Consider the following 26328-nt stretch of genomic DNA (forward strand, 5'->3'; position numbering starts at 1 on the left):
TGTTGTTTTTTTTGTTGTTTTTTTTTTTGCTTTTTGAAGGGGGTGGGGGATTTGAAATTATCGCTGTTAACAGTGCTATTCTTACCTAATTTTACTTAATTTTGCATATTTACAATGTAAAATGTCTTCCTTTCTGAGGACTTGTCTCTATATTTGAATCTATTAATCATGTAAACTGTAATAACTGGATGTGTTGTTTTAGTTGGAAATTATCAGCATAATGGTTCAAATATCGCAGCACTTCTTTATGACCAAAAAATGACGGTAGGTTTTCATCAAATGGGAAATCTAAAAATGCCATAATTTCTTTCGGTGTATTAACCCTAAAAACAAAGAAATGTCGATTAAATTAATAAACATTGTACGAATCAATATAGGACAGTCAGAACAATAATACACACTGTACAAATCAATATAGGAAAGTCAGAATGAAATATAAAAGAAATAGACACTGACTGTGTACACAAATCAATATAGGAAAGTCAGAATGAAATATAATAGTTTTACTTCATTTAGTTTAAACATGCATTATGCAAGAACTAAATCTGCCTATTGCAGGTCTTTCTTTAGGCCTGAAATGTTATATAAATTATTAATTAGATATTAATTAACTTATCCAGGCCATAATCAACTCTCGATGGCATCGGATTTCTTCGATATTAATAGATTAGAACAGTTCAGCGATATTTTGATTTAAGCTAAAAATGGGGGAGCGGGACTTAGCTTCGAACAACCAGTGCGGTGGTTGAAATTATTGCACACGTCTTGTTAAACCTTCAAACATAAATAACCATATGCTAATTAAGACAAGTTATTCGTTGAATTAGAGGGGGGGGGGGGCGAATAATTAGCGCTTGCTCGTAGTATCGTAAGGTCTGTCATGGAGTCAACTAGCATGGTTTTGATTCCACGGTTGTACGTGACAAGGGGTAGGGTCGCCTGTCCAACCTCGTTGGTTTGCTCTGGGCTCTCCGGTTGCCTCCCACTGCTAAAGACTCCCACGCGCAAGCGAATTATTGAAATAAAACTGAAACATGTGTTAGTCCCGACCCAGTTTGTGTTAAACCCCATTTCTCTCTCTCTTGCGTTGAATAGGAGAATAATTGTTGTCTTTAGTTTGCGTGTGTGAAAACATCAAATTTAGTACCTTATTATGTCGAAGCTTCATAATTTTTAAAGGAGCCACCAGAGTTTCTGGCGTGGTGCACGATACAGCGTGTGGTTCAGGGCCGTAACTATCTCAGAGCAACCAGGGGGGGGGGGCGAGAAGTGTTCTCAGGGGTACTGTAAAATTGACGGACAATGTATATCAATTTTTTTATTGGCGACAATTTTTTCACAGGGGGAGGGGGGAAATGTTTGCCTGCGCCTCCCCCTGGTTACGCGCCTGGTGTGGTTGTTCGGATACGACGAAAGACTGAAGTCCCCTATACATGCACGTACAAGATCCCTTGGTTTCAACAGTATTTTGTTCACGAGATGATGTCATTTACAGTTTAGCATTCGGAAAATTCGTTTCCAACTGCCAAGGAGTTGTTTTACGTACACGCCAACGTATGCAGGGACCTATACGTCATATCTTAACGATTATACGCAGGGGTAGATCCAGGAATTTTTGCAGGAGGGGGTTTGACAGGTTCTTGTTAAGGAAATGTGACAGTTGACAATGCATGCTGTAATCATCGTTTCCAAATCACGTAGGCATACATGCACACTAAGCTTTTTAAAGAGTCCTTGTATACGTTGTCCTTTGCCCAGTTTCCCCGTCCTGCATCACAGAAGCACTGATAAGGGTGGACCACGCCGGAAAATCCAGATCAACTTTCGCTGCCAACGCCGGGATGGAACATTGGACCTTCAGGTTGGTTCAGGAACCGACGTTATACCCACTAAACCACCACGGTTCCCCAAACCGGGTTAAACAGAAAGCGAGAGAGAGAAATGGGGTTTAACGTCCAGTCGACACAAAAAACTAGGTCATTTCGGGACGAACATATGGTTTTTAATTTTATTTCAATAATTCGCTTGCGCGTAGGGGTCTTTAGCAGTGGGAGGAAACCGGAGGACCCGGAGAAAACCCACCAGGTTGGACAGGCGACCCTACTCCTTGTCACGTACAACCGGGTATTCGAAACCACGCCAGTTGACTAATTGACAGGCCTTATGATACAGCGCGCACGTGCTAACCATTCGGCCATCCACCCCCACCCGGGTTAAAACCTTGGAGTAACTGCTTTGTTAGTCTCAAAATTAGTACAAACTTGTGATTAATTTATTATACGTACTTGATTGAGTCGTAAATGGTACTATGTATTCGAAATCCATTTTTATCTTGACCCGTTTCATCTGTGTAAACCCAACAGCCTCCTAACTCTGCTCCTTGTTCATACGCCTGAACTGTAAAACGTTCTGGACTTTCTGTTAAATACTTTAAACACGCTAATCCACTCGGACCAGCCCCGATAATACAGACACTTTTCCTAAGATTTGACATGTTCGGTTTTAGTTACTACACTACCAAACTCGTCTTATGATATATACATTAACACATCATATATGTATGTACATATTTACATTTATAGTGTACATTAAACAGCCTAAGTATAATATATAATGTTGGCTATATCAGCTGTGTCAAGGTCACACCAGTTGAATATACTCTTATATCCAATAGCTACACACATGAGAGCTTTATCTAGGATAAACCTCGGTTGTAACTCTGAACACAAATTGACACACATTAAAGTGTCGTATAACGCGTTACCGATTATGAATATTTAGCTCTGTATAATGTACGTATATACCCAATTTTAAGGCTTTGAAGGTTTTTTTTGTGTAACTTAGCAAATATACCCTTATGTCCTGGGTACATTATACAGAGCGATGGCTCGGGTCAATCAGTTTGGATACTTTTTTTTTGTTTTTAGTTTCTAGCTTAAACATACATTACGCAAGAGCTACATCTGCCTATTGTAAGTCATTCTTTAGGTCTGAAATGTTATCTAAATTTGAATTAGACATTAATTAACTTGTCCAGACCATAATTAACTCTCGATGCCATCGCTAGCCTGTGATATTTGGAATATATGTTTTGAAAAATAATAAAACGTAAAAATGTATAACCGAGACTTTAATTTATATCGTACCGACTTTGATGATCGCGGCTAGACTAAAATTCAAAAGCTAATACTTCGGTTCAGAGTGGAGTAATTTGACTGACATTTTTAGCATATTCTATTTACGTTATATATTCTTTAACTATTACAGCGAGAATTGTCAGCTCTTTATCAAATCTCCCATAATGCCACTTTTAGTCTACCCAGTTAACTGAATAAGCAATTGCATCTAGAGATTAGTGGGGAAAAAAGTTCAAAATATTTTAAAAATTGTAATATAGAAGAGAACAAGCCAATATTGAGGCTGGTGTCCCCCGCCCTCGCAGATAACTCAAAATAAATAGATGATACATACTTATTAAACATACATTATGCGAGAGCTAAATCTGCCTATTGTATGTCTTTCTTCGGGTCTGAAATGTTATATAAATTATTAATTAGACATTAATTAACTTACGAATTTAAATACGTTTTGTGGTGGATGTGCTTATCGTAAAATGGATAATCGAAACTTTGTTTATTATCTTGAAAACGGTGGGAATGGCAATCGAGGCTAGACTATTAATGGGAAGGCTTATATCTAGGTTCCATGTGAAGTAATTTGGCTGGAAATTTCACCATATTCTCGTTTAGTTATGGTGGTGATGTAAAGAAACTGCATACACAGTTTCACCACTCTCACTCAATTAGAATCAAAGTTATCGACCTTCGAAATCTTGGCCAATCAAATTGCCTATCGCTCTGCTAACCCTAGGCCGAAAATGCTCATTATCGAGATATTTATATTATGAAACTCTACACCGAGTTTCATCACCCTCACTTAATTAGAACCACAATTATCGTGTCACAAAGCATCCACCAATCAAATTACTAATCTCTGATTCGTCTAAGTAGACAATGCTCATCTCCAAGTCCATCAAGGCATACGACTAATAAACACCGACACCAAGTTTAAACATTCTAGCTTAAATAGAAGGAGAGTTAGTGTGTCCCAAACTGTGTGATGTACAGACAGATAAACGGACAGACGAACAGACCCATTTCATATAATAGTCCCCTGCTTTCTTCGAAAAGTGGGGGACAAAAAGATTGCTGTATACTAAAAGGATCCCAATGCTTCAAACCTAACTTGAATAAAATCCGTTAATAAAATAATGTAGTCTTTATCGCGTGGGGTTATTAAAAATGATATCATGTGTTCTAGAAAGAGTAAACATACCCTGTGACACACTAAAATGATAATGATGATACTAACGACGTAAATGTGTTAGTCGGGTAAAATCAGTTATGCATTGTATTCTAGATAGATAAAGCTTACCCAACATAGCACAATGAACTAGGATAATATTCATATAACAAATGTAGGCGTTTACAAAGTATTATGGCCGTAATATTGACTTGATTAATATAACATGTCTCTTTCTGCTATTATTCTAGATATATTTAATTGACGCGTATAATATTGGCATGTTTTTCCATACGGACAGTCCATTGGTCAATTACGGTATTTTACTGAGATTTCGTCTAATGTAAATAAACCATATATTTACGAAACTGATCTTTGTTATACTAAAGATAGTGTTACACCACTGCTAAAGACCCTACGCGCAAGCGAAGTATTGAAATAAAAATTGAACCATATGTTCTCTCTTTCGTATTATTTAACATTGCCGTCGACGAGGAAATACTTAGTAGTCTCACTCCACATACATTCTAATTCATGAGTTATCGGGTTTTCCACACTAGGAACATAGTTCAGAATTAACCAACCGTGAAAAGACAGCTAACGCTTAAAGTTAAATATTGCATACATATTGTGTATGCTCGGTATTATTTTGATTGACTTAAGAAATAAAATCTGATCTGATAGATAAAATGCTGCTATATTATTTCAACTAACCTGTAGATAAAAGTTTGATCTGGTTATTTCAGCTAACCAGTGATTGATCTAACATATAACAAACAATTCTAAGATAATATTCTGCTTTGGTTATTTCAGCTAATCTGTGATTTATATAAAATATAGAAATATACAATCTTTTAGTTAATTTAATATATGTCTATAATTATATCAGTCAAAGTCTATTTTATCTGGATATTAAACCAAACGCACTTATCGGGGTGGGATTGTGCATTGGGTGAACTCGTTTGAAATAAACGAAGTATGTTGAGCCATATTAGACGAAGTAACTATGTGTGCCGAATGCTATTTATTCCTAGAAAGCAAAGTCTCGATATTCCAGTATCTACAATAGTACGAACAGTGTTGTGAAAGAGACTTGAGACACGCGTCAATACTATAGGGGGTTCCCCATAGCTATACGTCTGGCTGGGAATCGAACTATTAATTATTGCAAGGAATAACGATGTCGGAAGATGTAAGTAGTCATGTATATTGTTTATATTATGTTGTAAAGACCAAGTAACATTCGTTTTGATCAATATAATAAATACAGTGGTTTGTATATCAGCGATCTTCACCGAAACAATATACGAGTGAGACCTCGCCTTTATGTGATTGTGTACTTTATTTGTTTTCGATTGTTTCGTTTATAAATATGTTTAGTTCATTTACTCTTCTGTGATAAAATGTATAAAAATAGATTGCAATTATATATGTGGTTTGTCTCGCATTGTACATCATGTTTGGCGCTGGCGTGTCAAGTATCCCTTCATGGTGTAACTTGACTGTTGACATGACCAGTCGTGACCTGACGTACCGATACACGTCACCACAGCTTTTACGCAGTTCTAGTTTCATTTCCTACATGTATGTACAGATCATGTATATTGTCATTCACTTTATTATGGTTCAAACATTATAGTATGAAATGAAATGGGGTTTAACGTCTTGTCTCTATGTCCGGGGTAATGTGTAGTGTGATATGAGGGAAATTTTGCCAAGACAGCGGTGTGATGACCGTCTTATTTCGAATTTTAACTTTCAATGATTCTATTACGTACATACCAATGTGTACACGGGGCATCGGAGATAATATAGGCCTAGCCTGTTCCTCAATCCTTTGCTGAGAATAACAATATTGTTTTTATATAAAAATCTATACGTTGCTCTGTGCCCTACACCACTGACAAGGGGGAACCACACCGGGAATCCAGATGACCTTTCTCGGACAACACAGGGATCGAACACGCGACCTTCAGGTTAGCGAGCCAACTTCCGAACGCACTTAGCCACCGTGTATTGACAAGGGGAACTATGCCGGAAAATCCCGATGAACTTTCTTGGCCAACACCGGGATTAAACATGGCCATTATTTGGACCTTGTTAGTAGACGCAGCCACGGTGGCTAGGTGGTAAAGACGCTGGCACGCTAGCATGGAGGTCGGGTGTTCGATCCCTGCATTGGCCGAGAAAGTTCATCCAGATTTTCCGGCGTGGTTTCCGCTTGTCAGTTGTGCAGAACGGAGGGCCTGACAAGGACAGCTGTCTAGTCCTTCAGATGAGATGGAAAACCGAGGTCCCGTGTATACATTGGAATGCACGTAAAAGAACCCTTGGCGGTTGGAATTCGATATAAGTGTAGGCAATAGTGCCGCTGCCCGGGCAAAATTTCCCTCATAGCACACTGTATGACGTATGCCCGTCTTCATTAGCCCAGTATAGGAGTAGGACGTTAAACCCCATTTCATTTCATTTGTTAGTAGACCTTAACTCACGTTTTTAATTTCAGTTAACAGAAAATAATTCTGATGAATATCAGATAGAGGAAAATACCTTAGTACAGATAAACAGTCCACAGGTAAATTATGTCTATTTGTTGTGTGTTTTGGTCTTCCTGTTCTCACTGGTATACGTAATGCCCCCGTCAGACTGGGGTGGCGTCCTTACTGCGCTGCTGCGACCGTTCGGCGACCAGAGACTTCGCAAGGTCGCCGGCAAACGTGAACTCAACGCGACAAAATGTCCCAAAAACTTACAAACTTGAAAAAGCCATGTTTCTCGCAGATCGCAAAACCTTGGCGATTGTGTTGAGCATGCTTAAAACAAACACCGTGACCCGGCGATCATTTACTACCAAGGAGACCACAGCACGATATCTGGCGTTTCCACCACGCTTTCACGACGCTTATGGCGCTCTAGGCGCGCTCTGAGACCATTTTCCGTCGACGTATCAGCGTATTAAGGACGTCACCCCGGTATGATGTGAGAATAACATAAACATAATGCAATATCACACATGTACTCAACTGTGTAATAATGATATTTAAAGAACAGCCCACAGAATGATAAAAGAATTATAATTTCATCATGAAAAGCATCAGAACAATATGTAAATATTTGTCTCACTGTAAATATATTTGTTGTCTAATAACGACTATTAGTGACGACTCTCCTTGTAAATATATTTTAAGTCCAGACTCTGTATTCGTTGTCTACAAATGACTGTTAGTCCACGGTCTTCTATACACTTATTGTGCTATGAATTCCAAATTTAGATGGAACCAACTATTTCGGCTTCGTAGTTACAAGCTGCGTACGGGTGCATCAGTTGTACGATGGTATCCTGTGCAGCCCCAACGAGCCAAATGGTGAATCATGCTCCCAAGTAGTATGGCGGTATATAAGATTTCAAATTCGACCGTGCTATCGTCTAACTTCCATTCATATAATTTATAAATTAAGACAATGTATAATCCAACTTCTTTATTTGTTCAGTGTAAATTTTAATTCTGTTTGACCTTATTTCTATTATTTGAAACTTCTTCCTAGCAACCATCATTGTAAAGTCGTTGATGTTCATGATAAAAGTGTAAAGCATCAATGATAGAAATAATATGAAATAGAATTAAAATTTACACTGAACAAATAAAGAAGTTGGGTTATACATGTACATTGTCTTGATGTAGAAATTACATGAATAGAAGTTAGAAATTCACAAATAGAAGTAAGAAATTAGACGATAGCATGTTAGATTTTTTAATCTAATTTACCGCAATCAAGTAAATCTGTCTTCACTTGATGGATAAAGATATTAGTGGAAAATATTGGTTATTTTGTTGATCAATACCTGTTTTATTGCTGCCAGACTAACGTTACACATGTGACGACATCACAAGAATGGTAGAATTCCTAATCGCCAACATCTTTGTGGATTCTACTAGGATCTGTCACTAAATATTGACACGGACCAAAAGTCGAATGCGATGCTTTTTATGATGGATGCTTATTAGATAAGTACCGTTGAAGATTGCAAAATTAAAATTAAATGAAAGTATTCATCATTGATTATATGTATTATAATAATGCTTACAAATTAATCTTTAAGACAAAGGAAGATGGTACTGATGAAGAAACTACTTCAAGTGAAGATGATATTATCGGTGGAGCGAGGAACAAGACTCCAAAAGTAGGTTAACATCTACTCGGTTACCTGTAACAAAATGTACTATGTTACATTTATGTCTGCGCGGTACTCGGGTACTGGGAACAAAGGTCTACAAAAGTTAACGGATCAAAGTTATGATTATTGTATATTACCGTTTATGTACCATTGAGCCGCGGTGGCTCGCTAACCTGGGATCCCTTGTTGGACGTCGGTTTTGGCCAAGGAGGTTCATCGGGTGTTCCGACGGGATGACAAACAGATCACGTGTACACATTGGTGTGGACGTAAAATATGCCCAGGCATATGGAATTTGATGTGAGTCTAACCGCGTTTATATTGCAATCATAATTTTAAAGTGACAGACTTTTATTACAGTTAAAGATATTTTCAGATTAAAAAAATATCAAAATACATATAAATATTTAAAGTATCATTATTATCTTTATTTTATAAATATATATATTTGTATGTTGTTTTTAATTTTATAAATCTATAACTGTGATATTTGTTTTTATTTATATATATATATATATATATATATATATATATATATATTTTGTTTTGTGATATACTTCAGATTGTCTCACATTTCGCCCTATGTTTTGAGCAGCATCATAGCTCGGTTTGACGTGCCATAAAACTCCATTTGATATCATTTCATTTCTCCTTAGTCTGTGATGACCATCTCGGTTTGTTGTTTTTTTTATTTAAAGAGACCCTTTACAGTAATTGGCATTCTATGTCGGTGGTCATTTTGATGTTATGACATCTTCTATCCAAATAACGTAGACCCCTGGGGCTAGCAAAGATTTAATTTACATGATACCCCACCCCCACCCCAACTCTTAAGTAATGCTTTGGGGACACCAACAGGGTACGCTGTTCACATTTCGGCCAAAATTGGCTTTATAACACATCGGGTACATCCACGACCCTGTATCAAATTGTTCTTTAGGATTCAAAATGACAACATAAATCCTTCTGATTAATCCATTGTGGGGGGGGGGGGGGGTAACATACTTCTGAGTACGCCACAGGTTACCATTGATCGGCCACGCATAATCTACATTAAATGCATATCTCAGTGCAAGCACAAATAGGTATCAAATTGTTCCTTGAGGTGCCCTTCTGAGTGATCAATTGTGGGAATGGCCGCTTCTGAGTAGGGCAAAGGTCACCATTGGTCGGCCTCGCAAATCGACTTTAAATGCATTTATCAGCACAAGCACATCATGGGTAAACTTAAAACGTCAATTTAGGACATGAACTTTTATATTACAGAAGGGGAAAACATACCACATTACGAACTGCACAAATGTACAAGTGGGGAAATCTAATAAACAACAAACGGAAAGATTGGATGTTATTGAGGATCGGTTTACTGCACTGCAACAAACCATAAAAATACTACAGGAGGCAGACACGGAATACAAGCAAACCATCCAAGAACTTCAGCAAACCATTCACACACTACAGGAGGCAGACACGGAATACACGCAAACCATCCGAGAACATCAGCAAACCATCCACACACTACAGGAGGCAGACACGGAACACAAGCAAACTATGAAAGAATATGAGAAAACCATACACACACTACAGGAGGAAGACACGGGACACAGGGAAACCATCCAAGAATATCAGAAAGCGATACACACTCTACAGGAGTCAGTCACATCACACAATCAAATCATTGAAAGAGATCAGCAGGCGATACAAACACTACAGGAGGCAGACACGAAACAGAAGCAAACCATTCAGGAACTTCAGCAAGCGATAAACATACTACCGGATAAGGTTGGGAAAAGATTAACTAAACAACAGGAGACCATTGATGGGATGCAGCAAACTATCCAAGACCATCAGAAAGCGATACAGGAGGCAGACACAGCAAACAGGAAAACCACCAAAGAACAACAGCAAGCGATCCACACACTACAGGAGGCTGACACGAAACAGAAGCAAATCATTCAAGAACTTCAGCAATCGATCCACACACTACAGGAGGCGGACATGGAACAGAAGCAAACCATTGAAAAACACCAGCAAGCAATACACACACTACAGGAGTCAGACACGAAACAGAAGCAAACCATCCAAGACTTTCAGCAAGCGATGAACATACTACAAGATAAGTTTGGGGAACAACCAGAAATATTCAGACAATTAGAGCAGGCAGACGCTGAAAACAAGCAAAATATTAGAGGATTACAACACTCCATTAATATCCAACAAGAAGAGATACAGTACGTAAAGACGAAAGTTAATCCAAATAAATCAGCGGGAAGGTAACATTAGATTATATTATTACTTGTTTTTACAAAGATTTTTGTTTAAGTGTGTGGGTAATTCGGTACGAAAAACGTATTGATTTCGTAAGAGTTTTTATAACAATAGGACAAAAATAATCTCAGATTGCCAGTATGAACTATTTTCATCGGGTTTCATTTTTGATTCTTTGGACGAATCCCACATGGGCTCTGACTAACGGCTTTTCAAAATTTGGAAGTTCTCTCGAATAGTTTTAGTATCAAGGTTTTGCGACAATTTTTGTCCGCATACTTTCGACAGTCAACAGGGCGTATCTCCTTTGGTATTTGAGGGATCGACTTGCAACTTGGTGGGACTAATGAACACATGGATGCCTTCAAAATAATAATAATAATACAAATTATATTTGTATAGCGCAACTATTTAATCCACGGGGGGGGGGGGGGGTGTACTAGGCGCTAGAAAATGTTCTCACTTCGGAGTATTAATAATATAACTAAGTTTTCACTTTGGATTTAAAAACGGGCACAGCTTCACGTTGTCGGATAACTTCTGGAAGTGCATTCCACAGAATTGATGCGCTGTTTTGAAAAATTCTGGATCCAAATGATTTCAAATTATAGGCAGTTACATCCAATAATAGTTTCCATTCTGGTCTTAATGGTTGTTTTGGTTGATACAGTGATACTAGATTTTGAAGGTAACCTGGCGCGGATTTGTTTATCGAGCGATAGGTTAACGATGAGATTTTATATTTGATCCTTTTTTGAACACGGAGCCAATGCAATCTGTTCCAGACTGGGGTGATGTGTGATCTTGATTTAGTTTTTCTGACAATGTACGCATTGTATATTAAAATTTTTATGGCGGCTTCCGGAAATGACCGGGGCCTTCCGATATTTCCAGAACATGAATAGTTGTCTCAATTTAAAATAGACTAAAAATTACATATTATCTTGTTCCATAACATTTTCAACGGTTTGGCTGCCATATTTTGATTTACAGAAAAACGTCAAATCGATATCCAGTCGCAATTTTGATTCCGATTTTCGAATACTTTTTTATGTTTTGAACTTACTCTAAATGGCAACAGTTTGTGGGGAGCCGATTTTTGAATTTCCATGTCATTTACTTTCGGTTTTACTTTAAAATTCGTTCGACTCAAAATTCTAAATTTGTAAATGTCGTGCTATCGTATAATTTCTAAAATTTAAATTTATCAATTCCCAATTGAAACCTTTTTTTTTATCTATCTTCATTGTGCTAGTGTATAATTTGGAAAGTTGCAGAAAAGTAGGACGTACAGCCCCATTTCATTTGTATTGGAAAGCCGACATCTCCCAACGACTTTTAAAAAATACAGCCCTCTTCCGTGTTACACACAACAACCCCAACTTCCCATCGCTTGATTATTAAAAACAAACTTATTCGAAAAACATAACATCACTTATACAGTATATAGGCACTGGGTAATTATTGGCACCTGGTAATATGTTTAATAGTAAAAGAAGAAAACAGGACTTTATTGAGAAAGAGAAATGGGGTTTAACGTCCACTCGACACAACCTAGGTCATTTCGGGACTAACAAATGGTTCAATTTTATTTCAATAATTCGCTTGCGCGTAGGAGTCTTTAGCAGTGGGGGGAAAATTTACTCTCTTTGTCACATACAAGCGGAGAAGTACCTTTTAAGATCAGAATAATACCTGAACACTTTATCATTATCGTCATGAAATTAAATGTTCAAAGTAAGCAAAAGCACGCCTACTAAACCACTGTATGAATACTAATCATACTGCACAGAGACAATAAAATCTAATCATTATTGATCATTTATTTATATTTTATATTCTGTGTTTTAATCATGTTTATATTTGATGATAATAAATATTATATATTTGTTTGTTTTATAGTGAGGAATTTTACCAGAGGTAAGTTATTAAATTATTATATAGGAATATACTAATACTACATCATGTAGTGGGTAATTTTTATATAATGCTTGCGCTATCATTTTAATAACTTCACATTTCTTAAATTTTCCGTTATTATATGTATAATTCAATTTTTATTTTATTTAACAAAATGTAATAGCGCCGCGGAGCAGTAATTTTTACTGGGATGCAGACGTTTTATAAATTCATTATATTATTATTATATTATTATTATTGTCATGTAATTATTATCAAGAACGATCAAAGATAATTTAAAGTAGCTAGGTCAATAACTTGATATCATCCAAAGTCTTCGACATCGAAAACACAAATTATTTTTCAATTTAAATCAACGTTGATGTTGTGATCTTACCAGGAAAATGGGCTTCTTGTAGACTGGAATAACTAGATGGCAGTGATTGAGACTTCTGGCGTATTTTGCGGAACATAACTGATTATCACAGTAAAAACAGAAACAATTGAATGTAAATCAGTTTATATACATTCATATTCATTTTTAAATGTAATTTGTGTCAATTTCTACTGTGTGAACATCGTAAATTTTAAACGGAAATCTGTTTAAACTTTACGATGGTTCAGACAGTACGTCCCAATTATTAGCGATTTAGCTCCTTTAAAATAAAATAATATATCTAAAGTAGTGCTATGCGTCGCTGGTTAGATATGGAAAGTACATGGGGTAGCTTCCCACAGCCGATGTGTGACGCATACTCTCTTCTCTGCTACATATTTTAATAGCCTTGTGATCGCTAATATTGTCTCTGGTTATATTTGCTTCTCATTCTCTTCTTAGTACTCACGTTCTGTATTTTCTTCTATCCGCTTACCCAGTTTATGGCTAGCTACCCGAATAAAAAATATCAGTTTGTTTCTATATTTCATCGGTTACAAGCATAGGTAACATTATAGTACAGTACTTAAAATTTATATGTCTGTCTATCCACACCCTAATTCGCTTGGGCAGGGTGGATGGCCGAATGGTTAGGGCGTGCCCGGTGTATCATAAGGTCTGTCATTGAGTCACCTGGTGTAGTTTCGATTCCCCGCTTGTACGTGACAAGGAGTAGGTTCGCCTGTCCAAGTTCGTGGGTTTTCTCCGGGTCCTCCGGTTTCATCCCACTGCTAAAGACCCCAATGAGCAAGCGAATTATTGAAATAAAACTGAACCATGTGTTAGTCCCGAAATGACCTAGTTTGTGTCGAGTGGACGTTACTCTCTCTCTCTCTCTCTCTCTCTATCTCTCTCTCTCTCTCCCTAATTCGCAGATTGAGTTTACTGAAGACACACATTACATCCAATATGGCTCTCCTACAAATCAGTGGGGTCAACTCAATCTAGATGGTGTCTCTTAAGCCTCAACATGCTCTAAAAATTTGCATGGTGTCTACCCGAGAGCGCACATTCTATTTGTTATATACGATCAGATTCACAGCTATTAATTATTATATTGCCTTATTATGATGTAAATAATCACGTGATTGGTCACTCATGCCAAATATGTCATGGTAACTTTTCCATCATAAGTGGTCTGGTGGTATTTTGTTTTCAAATAGAGCCAGCTATATTTATCAAATTATAAATCTTTTTTATGTGTCAACCCATCAGTCATTCATTTGAGTGCGTAAGAAATGACTGGTCTATAATATGAATCCCAATAATTAATATAATTAGTTAATATAGTGCTATTATTAATTTAAAGAGTAAAAATGCTACCGATCATTTTACACTAATTTCAATATTGTACAATGTAAATAGAATATATCTAATTGTAATATTGTGGAATAAATATTAATAATATATAAATATTTAGCTATTCTAGTATTGTTGATTTGTTTCTGCGTATTTGTTTTAAATATTAATAAATATTAATTGTTTGTATTACAGGATAAAGAGGTAAGCTTAGTTTAAGTGAATTTCTATATTGATGTATTAATAGTCAACGTCGCATAGTCTACTCTCAAGTGGCCAGAAGTTAAGATATGTACACACGTTCATATTGTCTGGACTAATGCGTTACTAATTTTGTGGGTTTTCTCCCAGTTCACTTATGAAGACCTCTGAGTGTTATTGAAATAAAAAATAAAGATATAGGCCAAAAGTCAGTCTCGAAGTGACCTAAGTGAAGTCAAGTCGATGTTAAAGTTGCAATTTCAAATTTTCAAGTTATATTTTTAAAATGTATTAAAATAAAGCCTTAAAATAGATGGTATCCATAAACAGTCCTACCTTGTTAAAGAATAATCCTATTAATCCTATAATTCGCTATTGCCAGCTCAGAAATTGGCAAAAATATCATTTTTAACTTCAAATTCCGACGTTGGAAAATGGCTGCCCCATGTTGTCAATAGCAAACAGGGGAGGTAATTGTGTTGTTATTTCCTGTGTCATAGATTTTTAAGGATGGGAAATAATGCCCATGAAGGATGGGAAATAATGCCCATGATCGTATAATAGTGAGTTGATAACCTATTGAGCAAAAGACATAGAAATAATTATGTTTTGAATTTCTTAGAAAATTTGAAATTCTCGCTTTAAGTACCTTCTCATCCTGATACTTGAATCATGCCGAAATCCAACAACCGGGAACTAGTGAGCGTTACACGGAGGGCAAAGTGAGTTAAATTGCATGAGTAATCGACTAATGTTTGATTACATTCCGTTCACATTTTTAGTTGTGGACACTCTACAGGTCACAATTTTTATCCAATGTTAACAGAACTTGAAATATAGATGTTGGTTCCTTTCAATATATCGGACCGTAACTTCATAGATTATGGCACCTGTCTGTACGATCGTAACTTCCTGGATTATGGGCCTATCTATAGATCGCAATTGTTATCCGCTTTTTAAATCGAACCGAAACTGTTCGAAAAAATGGCCGATCCTTGTACGCAAATAGTGCAAAAGTATGTAATTGTTATCCGATTTTCGGGAAACTTAACGTATAAATATTTATACATTTGAATGTTTTTGTATATTAATATGATTATATTTCTTTTTTGGAATAGGCTGTTGGAGGATGACAGGTAAGGGTTTTCAATAATTTCCATATTGGTGCTCTTATCTAAATTGAAATTCGCCTATTCACAGGGCGTAAAGTTCAGAAGTGTATCAAATGAGAACAACAAGTGTAAACGGATTTTTAGATAATTTTGTTAACTGTGTGTATATTGGTGAAGAAAATCTGACAAATAAACGGTAAAAACTTTGGTCAGGCCTAATTAATAATAATGTATATGAAAATAGCCTACACCTTTCTTGTTGCACAATCTTACAAATTGAAACTTGTTTAGAAATCAGAATTTGATTGTTATCTCTCAAAAGTAAGATGTCATTCATGTCATTTGGTTTTATGAAAAATTCAGGAAAAGAGAAAGTAGTGCTACGACATTTCAGGTTTATATTCGACCATTTTTAATTCTAGAGGAAGGTCTTTGTATTAAATAAGACATAAGAATGGCAATGCTATCGTCTCTCAAATAACAAAATAAGTTTTGTCGTTTACATATTTTTTTAATCCTTCTCAATAATAGAATAAATATTTAGATTAACTATATAAATATATTTTTTGAAAGTTTCTCAATAAAAGAATAACCATTTATAATTAATTAAAGTTAAGATTTTATTGTTTTATGTATTAAAATTATTGCTAATGATATAACGATGCTTAAAACCACGCTCCATTTTAAGCAAACGGAATCACTTACAAACAACAATATTGTGAACGATGAATCTCTAATGGGAATAATAGTCCAATAATGATTCAATTCCGTTCAGAAACAGAAATGTGGAATTGAAATTTGTTCGATCTATGTTGCTGGCCTTGCAGTAAATCCATCGCCATTGTATTACCCACGAAATTTTAATGCTAAGGCTGTTTTAAATCCGATTAAATCCAAGCCGGTACATTATTTAGATTTGGTATTTGAGTTTGTTTTCTTCATTAAATGTTAAATAATCAATATGAGCACATATAGGTGTGGATTAAGCCGTGAGAAATTTCATATTTTATCGACGAATGCCGATTGCGCATCATTAAGTTACTTTAATTTTGATGCTTATAAAAGTGATTTGAATGAAATATTTCTGTGTCTTGTAAGTTTTTAATCATGTTTGTTGATTCTAATATAAATTATTTTTCTGTTTTATAGAGATAGCGGGATTATCAGGTAAGTTATCAAACTATAATACACAGTGAAATATAATAATAGTGTTGAGAATTAACGTCTTTACATTGTGAATAAATTTATTAATTAATCAGACTGGACAGAGACAATAAAACCTAGTCATTATTGATCATTTATTTATATTTTGTATTCTGTGTTTTAATCATGTTTATATTTGATGTTAATAAATATTATATATTTGTTTGCTTTATAGTGAAATGGATTACCAGTGGTAAGTGGTTATATTATTATACAGAATTTAATAATATACTAATACTAGAATGATAATACAACACAATACATCGTTATATTAGATTATCAATACTACATCATGTAGTTATTATCAATAACGACCATTTAATATAAAATAATATATCTAATTATAATACTGTATTAAGCATATAGAATGATATAATATGTAATTGTAATATTATGGAGAATATAACAATTATATAGAAATATATAAATTCTAATATTGTACTACGCAAATAGAATAAGATATGTAATTGTAATATTATGGAGAAACCAATAATTATATATAAATGTGCAATTGTAATATTGTATATTTGTATATTGTGTATCTGTATATTTGTTTTGAATATTAATACATATTAATTGTTTTTATTATAGGTTAATGAGGTAAGATATAATTGAAATGAATTTTTATATAGCTGGTTTATTTCAACTAATGAAATATAGTTTACGTGTACATTTTCAAGTGGCTTGAAGTTAAGATATGTACATACGTTAATAATCTGTCGCTCGATAATGTTGAGAGGACCCTCAACGAAAATTTAATGTCGCTTTAATTGTGTTCCGTATTATTGTATTGTGTTTATTACATATATCAATTGCTAAATACTACTCAAAGAAGAAATTCGTCTTGATTCATACAAAATAGGAATAATGTTTTTTATTAATGTAATCATATCAGAGGATTTACCATGTAGAACCCTTTTCTGTTCTTAGATCACCTGTCTAAAATGTAGTAAATTAGACCAAAGATGTGAAATAACAACAAATTTTGATATTTGAACTAGATCTTTTGTAAAACTTTGAAATTATGTAAATGGCGATGATAAACGATTATTTTGTCAATTGATGCATATTCAGAAAGTTTTATCAAAATCGGTTGATAAACAAAGTTTCTGTGCAACTCTTGAAATTTTATAATGCGATATTTTGCCCGGTTGAAATGTTTACCGTTATTACTTAGTTAATAATTATGTTTTCTTTAAGACTCTTAATAACATCGGTAACATCTGATGGGTAGTGTGAAATAAAATCAGTGATTGTTTTTCATAAGTATAACTCAGTCGGTGTTGGCAGATTTCTTTTTCTGATTAATTGACGTCATTAATTAATTGACGTCATTAATTTATTTTAAAGGTCAAGTTGATCGCAAACGATTTGGTGCTTATTTTGAAAGTTTTAACAACTTTTAAAAATGGGAGATTTGGCCCGGGTGAAATGTCTGTCATTATAACTTAGTTAATAATTCTTAAAGTGCACATAAGATGGTCCCGGAAGATTTGAGATACGTGTAGCCAATGGTTACTATATCCACTTTACGGCAAGTTCAGTTATCTTCATTCAAAGTCGTAAAAATAGACCTTCCGTAAAAACGGCTTTGCCAATTATCGAAAACACTCTTAATCCCCTCAGACGCCAGTGACGTCACAGTGACCGAATGCATATTCGGAATGTTTATTCCTTAATTACCTATATACAGCCGGCGTGTGTATTCTTTAACGCCTGAAGGATTCCTTAATCCCCCTAATTAAATAAAACAATTGACTACGGAATAATTTGTTTCGTAATTCATTTTAATTTAAGATCCAATTTAGGGTGCCTACAACTTTTAAACTTTGAAGTCCTGAACTCTTAATTAATTTTTTACAATATGGAACTTATTGGACGAACACTTTTAATATGTAAAAAATATACGGGTCTAGTTATGTGGTTTTTACTGCATAAAGTGTAGTGTCGTTAATATCTGTCATTAATTAATCAATCCGACTATAAAAGTTATACAGGCATGGGTCATAAATTAATTTCAAGTTGGTGTTAGCAGTGAGTGTTAGTGGGATTAAGAATGTTGATTAGGTAATTATCTTTTTTTACGCCGGTCAGATCAAAGACATCACTCTCAGTGGAACGTGTGCGTAATACCTCACGAACGAACTAATGGTAGAATCATACACACACACATTAATTGTATAAAATAAATTAAATTTTACTAATAATTTGTTTAAAGTTACTATATACCCAATAATTATTGCTCACCGGTGTTTTTGTAATCAAGTAGCCTCGTATTGTTTGTTGATTGGCGTTTAAACAACATTTAATTTATGGATAGATTAACGTTTTTCATACGATTAGGTTATAATGTCTAACATCGGTTATCTTCTTTATAATAAAAGTATTTTACAATTGCATCTCCTATTTCAACTTTCATTATGACAAAGTGAGAAGATGACCCGCCCTCTTTTCCCACGACAACGATTTCCAAGCCATTTATAAAACCGTGTTTTAAAGTGATTTTTAGATTTACAAGAACTTTTAATTATTTTAAATCTGTTTTAAAGTGACGTTTAGATATACAAGAACTTTTTATTATTTAGTGTTTTTACCTAACTTCTATTTTTTATTTAAGTAAATAACTTAATCAAATCAACCTGTCCATAATATCATGCATTTTGTATTGGACGTTAAATTTGTAACAACAACAACAACAACAACGGCATTGACAGTTTAATCACTCACCAAACGGCACCAGGAACTCCACGAATGATCTCGTGCAATTTTCGCGGCGAAGTTTAACCTCATTTACTACACCCGTAGTACATGGAACGGTACATGATAATAAGATACCAAGCGTTGATTGGCAGAGAAATGAGTGCGATCTATTGTACATGTTATGCATAGTCATCGGAAAATTCCATATTTACTGTAGTTGTTCTTTATGTATAGAAATGGTTATTATTATTATATATAGCTAATAATGAATATATCGACAAAATGACTGGCACCATTTGCGTATTTCTGTACTTACGTTTGGGATATCAAGTATTACGGGGTTATCCAAATTACCGGTAAATGCGCTAATTTCTTGAGTCATCTTCATTTGACACGTGGCCTATTTAAACAAAGGCAGCTTAAATTGATCTACGGCATGATATGGCATTTTAAATTCACTCTAAAATATTCCAATCACAAATGTCTAATCTATACCAATGAAAGACGATAATTCGGTGATTATGATTAGGCCAGTCACGTGGTAATTGGACCGTCAATAGACGCTTGTCCAGTTGCCGTGTGTATTGATAGTGCTATATTGTACATACGGTGAGATATTGTATAGATAATGTATATCCTATGTGTAGTGCCTGTGACGTCACCAGCCATTCAACCGGATTAAGGTCGTAATTGAAAAATCGAAAAGCGCTTTGACGTGTCGGATACTTAAACGTTAACAGCGGACTTAATTTTAATCAGATTGGTGTGAACTTGCCTTAAAGTTGATATAGTAACCATGGGCTATACATACATGAAATTTAGATTTTTGATCTTAAGTGGTCTTTAAAAAGAAACAGGTCAACAATACACATTAATCAAATAAATATTGTAATTAATGTATAAGTGTTTGATTGTTTCTGGGACAGTTCTAGTTATATTTCTTTTTGAATGTTTTTGTATGCTACTAAAATTATATTTCTTTCTTGGGTAGGGACTTGGTGAATAGGAGGTAAGTTTTTACTTCTATATTGATTTTCTGCTACTTAAATTCAAATTCGACTGTCTACAGGTGTGAAGTTAAGAGGGAATAAATAAACGGTTAAAAGTGTAATCAGGCCAATTTATTTAACAATCTTACAAATCGCAACTTCCTGATTTAATGGTGGTTTAAAAGTCTTAAAGCAGAAGATGTTCTAGAATTAGTATCAATAGTAATCAAAGTAATACGATATAGACGTACATATTACTAAATCCAAAACAAACATGTTGTTCTGTGAGATATCATCCATGTTTTCTTTTTAATTAGTTGACATTGGGTTTTATGTCACCAATAGCATGCACAATAGCTTGTCCTTCAAGATTTCAGGTTAATATTTCTCGACTATTTTCAAATTCTAGAGAATTTTCCTTCTATAAAATAGGACTTTCGAATAAATTATTTTAATTCATTTAATAGCTTCAGGCAATCTGATTAAAATAGAGATCTATATTTCGTTTCGTTTTTTATACTTTCGATGGGCCACACTACATGAAGATCTGACCGGTGGAAAGGGGGGTGGTATCAGGGGTCATACGAGTGGATTTTGACCCTATGACGTCAGACATTGAATAATCAATCAGTGTTGACGTTTCTAGCGGTCTACCCACTGTTCGGTGCACCCCACGCCAAGAACTCACCGTAACAGACCGTTTCATTGGTTAATCCCTCACAACAACCAGAACGAGGGTTATATAACAATTCTTCCAGGTCCTATTGTTGTGAAGACAAGCAAAACGAATTTTTGAACAAAAAAAAACCGAAACGAAATAGCATCTGAATTTTAATCAGATTGTAGCTTTAGACACCAATAGTAAAATAACTATTTCGATGTACTTTTTAAATATGTTTTTTTCAATAATAGATCAATTAATTTTTTTCAGAAATGTTTTCTTACTAATATTAAAGCTAATTAGATATATTTAGAAAAGATGTTTTCTCAGTAATATATAAAATATTTAGATATGTATTAAAAAAATGTTTTCTCAATAATATAATAACTATTTTAGAATTCTAATAGAAAAACTGTTTTAGAATTTTAATAGAAAAAATATCTTAGAATTTTATCTATTATTAACTATTATAGTGCGAACTGTCAGCTCTTTATCTAAGCTTCCATAATGTATCTTTTTTTAATCTTCCATAGTGTATCTTTATCCATCTTCCATAGTGTATCTTTATCCATCTTCCATAATGTATCTTTTTTTAATCTTCCATAGTGTATCTTTATCCATCTTCCATAGTGTATCTTTATCCATCTTCCATAGTGTATCTTTATCCATCTTCCATAGTGTATCTTTATCCATCTTCCATAATGTATCTTTATCTAATTTTCCAAAATGTATCTTTAATTAAATGTTAAATAATCAACCTAAGTCTATGTTAGCGTAGATTAACTCGTAAGAAATTTCATATTTTAGCGACAAATGTAAATTTATTTAATTGATTTGAGTAAAATGGTTATACTATTAATTATCTATGTTGGCTTAGATTAACCTGTATGAAATTTGATATTTTAGCAACAAATATAAATTTACTTAATTGATTTGAGTAAAATATTTCTACCATTAATTATCTATGTTTAAAATGTTTTAATCATGTTTATGGCTGATGCTTATATGAATTATTTTTCTGTTTTATAGATATGAGGGGATTATCAGGTAAGTCATCTAACTATAATATACAGTGGAATATAATAATAGTGTTGACATTTAACGTCCTTGTATAGTGAATAACTTGTTCTGGTTTATTAATTAATCATACTAGACAGAGAAAATAAAACCTAATCACTATTGATCATTTATTGATATTTTATACTGTATGTTTTAATCATGTTTATATTTGATGTTAATAAATATTATATCTTTGTTTGTTTTATAGTGAGAAGACGTATCAGTGGTAAGTCATTATATTATTATAGAGGAATATACTAATACTACATCATGTAATTATTATCACGAACGATCAAAGATAATTTAAAGAACACAATTAGTGAACTAGATCTATTCTCACGGAATCTTGGTTGTATTAGTGCCTATTAAATTCACCGCTTACGTGAAACAGCCAACATATTTTCCTTTCAAACGATGCACACCAGAGCTCCTACGATTTGTATGTTGGTTGTTGTGTACACTTAAAAAATATGAAAGCTTCTAAAGATTCATCCCAGAAAGTTATAATTATCGACAGACGATAGGTTTGTTAGTTTAGTTGGGGTTGGTAAGGTATGTTAACGGTTTAAGGTGTATCTTTCAGGTGACATATTAGGCTTTTAATCACATATAATGTAAGTTTCGCCAGGTAACAAATCTGTGTTACAGCAAAAAACGTATTTCATATTTGTTTTTTTGCCCCGGTTCTTCTATGTAATATTAAATACCATTTAATCATCGTTGACGTTTATTACAAAAATATTTCCATCAACGAATAGTCGTTAGCTTAAATGTTACATCTTTTACACCATGGCCTGCACGTGAAAGAACTCTAGAAAACATTGTATCGTTATATATTCTTTGTATCACTATGCTCAACAATTACCTATTTCAATTATTTCTAAATAGGACAACCTCGTTGTTGGCCATCACACTCCACCAAGCAATCTTATTTCTTTTTGGATGTTTTTTTGTATATTAATAAAATTAAATTTCTTTCTTATATAGGACATTGAAGAGTATTAGGTTAGTTTTTACAATTATTTTTTTTATATTGATTTTCTGCTATCTAAATTGAAATTCGCCTACCAGGAGCGTTAAGTTCAGACGCTCATACAATGGGCCATTTCTTGTCCCGGGTTAAGGTGGTGTAGAGTTTAACACCAGTTAGCCCAGTGTAGCACCGATGTAACGCTGTGCTAACTCTACCTCAAACCTTACTCTCTGTATTGGAAGGTTCGTGGTGTTGAAGTTGTGTTAAAGATGAATATATTTACACCATCTGAACACTAGCTTCTCATGTGTTAACCAAACATAACTTTATTTTGCCTATATTTTCTGTACCGATTTCTAGATTTTAGAAAACCAACCAATTTATATGAAAAAATTATCAGAAATTAAGAAGCTTTGTTCAATTCTGTTCAGTATTTACAAAGATGTGTTGAATTAAAATTTCATCGGTCTATGCTGCTCGCTTTGCAATAAGCCCGCCGCCATTGTGTTGTCAACAATTTAATGATAGGCATATTTTAAATCAGATTGAAACCGTGTCATGACATTATCTAGTGTTGGTATTTTGATTTTATTTCCTCAATTGTCCCCCGCCTTTCGAAGAAAGCAGGGAACTATTAAAATGGGTTCGTCCGTCTGTCTGTCTGCCTGTCTGTCACACTTTTTGGGACACAATAACTCTCTTTCTAATTGAGCTACAATGTTCAAACTTGGTGTAGGTGTTTATTAGGTCAATGCTTTGATGGAGTTCGAAGATGAGCATTTTTGGCTTAGGGTCAGCAGAGATAGGCAATTTGATTAGTTGATGGTTTGGGACACGATAACATTGGTTCTAATTAAGTGAGAGTGATGAAACTTGGTGTATAGTTTCATTACATCCATACCTTGACTAAGTTTGACCATAAGCGTTTTCTGCTCAGGGTAAGCAGAGCGATAAGCAATTTGATTGGTCGAGAGATGGAAAACAATAACTCTCATTCTAATTGAGTTAGAATGTTCACACTTGGCATAGGTGTCGATTAGGTAAATGCCTTGATGGAGTTCGAAGATGAGAATGTTCGGCTTAGGGTAAGCAGAGATAAGCAATTTGATTGGTTGATGTACATGAGACACAATAACTTTAGTTCTAATTAAGTGAGAGTGATGGCACTTGGTGTATAGCTTTATTACATCAATACCCTGACTGAGTTCGATTATGAATATTTTTTGCTGAGGGTAAGCAGAGCGATAAGCAATTTGATCGGTCGAGACTTTGGAACACAATAACTCACCTTCTAATTGGGGTAGAATGTTTAGACTTGATGTAGATGTTCATTAGGTGAATGTCTTGACTGAGTTCAATGATTAATCTTTCGAGCTGAAGCTAAGCAGAGCTAATCAATTTCATTGGTCAACGCTTTGGGAAAAGATAATCTTGATTCTATCTGATAGAGAGTGATAAAACTTAGTGTATAGTTTGATTGCTTGATACGTTTGAGAGAAAAAAAAGTGCGATTAATTAATGTGTGTCATCTATTTATTTTGGGATTTAGGCGGGGGACATCAGCCTCACTGTTGGCTTGTTTAGTGTTAAAAAAACAATTTGGACACATATTAGCGTAGATTAAGGCGTGAGAAATTTGACATTTTAGCGAGAAATGTCAATGACGCGTCACTTGTTACTTTAGTTACTTTAATATTTGTAAGATATTTCTAGCATGTGTATATATATTAATTAGCTATGTATTAAAATGTTTTTATTCATGTTTGTTGATGCTTAATATCAATCATTTTTTTCTGTTTCATAGAGCTGAGAGGCGTATCAGGTAAGTCATATAATTATAATACACAGTGGTATACATTAATTGTGTTGACATTTAACGTTCTTGAATAGTGAATAAGTTGCTCTAATTTATTAATTAATCATAAAACCTAATCACTATTGATCTTTTATTTATATTTTATACTGTATGTTTTAATCATGATTATATTTGATGTTAATAAATATTATATATTTGTTTGTTTTATAGTGAGAAGACGTACCAGTTGTAAGTCATTATATTATTATACAGAATTGATTATATTAATATTAGAATGATAATACAACAGAATACATCATTATATTATACAACAATACAACATTATTGATTATATACATCATGTAATTATTATCACGGACCCTAAAGTTTAAATTGAAATGAAATAATACATCTAATTGATACCAAAAAAAGGCGAGTAAGGGATTTTATTTATCACTCAATCCTTTCTTATATGCACAGACATATAAATATAATTCTTTGCTAAAGATTTCACTTTTATTGAACCCGATTACATTAGTGATATATCATTTTTTGACAGCAATTCAACCATTGCAAAGTCCTTTTTATTGACCCAGTGTTTTCATCAAGGCCAATTGAATAAAAATAGTTCCTTTTTAATAAGAAAGAAGTTACTTAAAATAAAAAATGAACTGTTCTTTGAAAATAAAAAATGAACTGTTCTTTGAAAATAAAAAAAAGTAGTTCCTTTTTGATTGACCAATCAAATTCATTTAAAGCGATATTTTCTAAGAATACATCACAGTAGATTATGACATTTATCACACAATCGATATCTAGTGTAGAATGTATTATTGGATGATAAAGAATAATATATGTAATTGTAACATTATGGAGAATATAATAGTTATAAAGAAATATATCAATTCTAATATGGAACATATGATAATTATATAGAAATATATCAATTCTAATATGGAACATATGATATTTATATAGAAATATTTCAATTCTAATATCATGGAAAATATGATAATTATATAGAAATATATCAATTCTAATATGGAACATATGATAATTATATAGAAATATTTCAATTCTAATATGGAACATATGATAATTATATAGAAATATTTCAATTCTAATATCATGGAAAATATGATAATTATATAGAAATATATCAATTCTAATATGGAACATATGATAAATATATAGAAATATATCAATTCTAATATCATGGAAAATATAATAATTATATAGAAATATATCAATTCT

General features: G+C 33.8%; 1 protein-coding gene across 1 annotated transcript; it reads left to right on the top strand.

Annotated features, from left to right (window-relative positions):
* The first annotated feature begins 5369 nt into the window (after positions 1–5369).
* On the top strand, positions 5370–25327 carry LOC126824932 (filamin A-interacting protein 1-like). Its single transcript, XM_056101688.1, has 14 exons — positions 5370–5494; positions 6809–6877; positions 8405–8485; positions 9746–10752; positions 12650–12667; positions 15701–15718; positions 16844–16861; positions 17073–17090; positions 20589–20606; positions 22277–22294; positions 22515–22532; positions 23294–23311; positions 25084–25101; positions 25306–25327. Exons 1-14 carry the CDS (start codon positions 5483–5485, stop codon positions 25325–25327), a joined length of 1353 nt encoding a protein of 450 aa, XP_055957663.1. The 5' UTR covers positions 5370–5482.
* Positions 25328–26328: the final 1001 nt, after the last annotated feature.

The sequence above is a fragment of the Patella vulgata genome, chromosome 6 (genome assembly GCF_932274485.2).
Source record: "Patella vulgata chromosome 6, xgPatVulg1.2, whole genome shotgun sequence".
Taxonomy (NCBI): domain Eukaryota; kingdom Metazoa; phylum Mollusca; class Gastropoda; family Patellidae; genus Patella; species Patella vulgata.

Bases quoted from the DNA above. Each gene is read 5' to 3' on its own strand.
- LOC126824932 (XM_056101688.1), top strand. The intron at 6,878-8,404 runs GTAAATTATGTC...TTAATCTTTAAG, and splicing joins TACAGATAAACAGTCCACAG to ACAAAGGAAGATGGTACTGA. The intron at 8,486-9,745 runs GTAGGTTAACAT...TTTATATTACAG, and splicing joins CGAGGAACAAGACTCCAAAA to AAGGGGAAAACATACCACAT.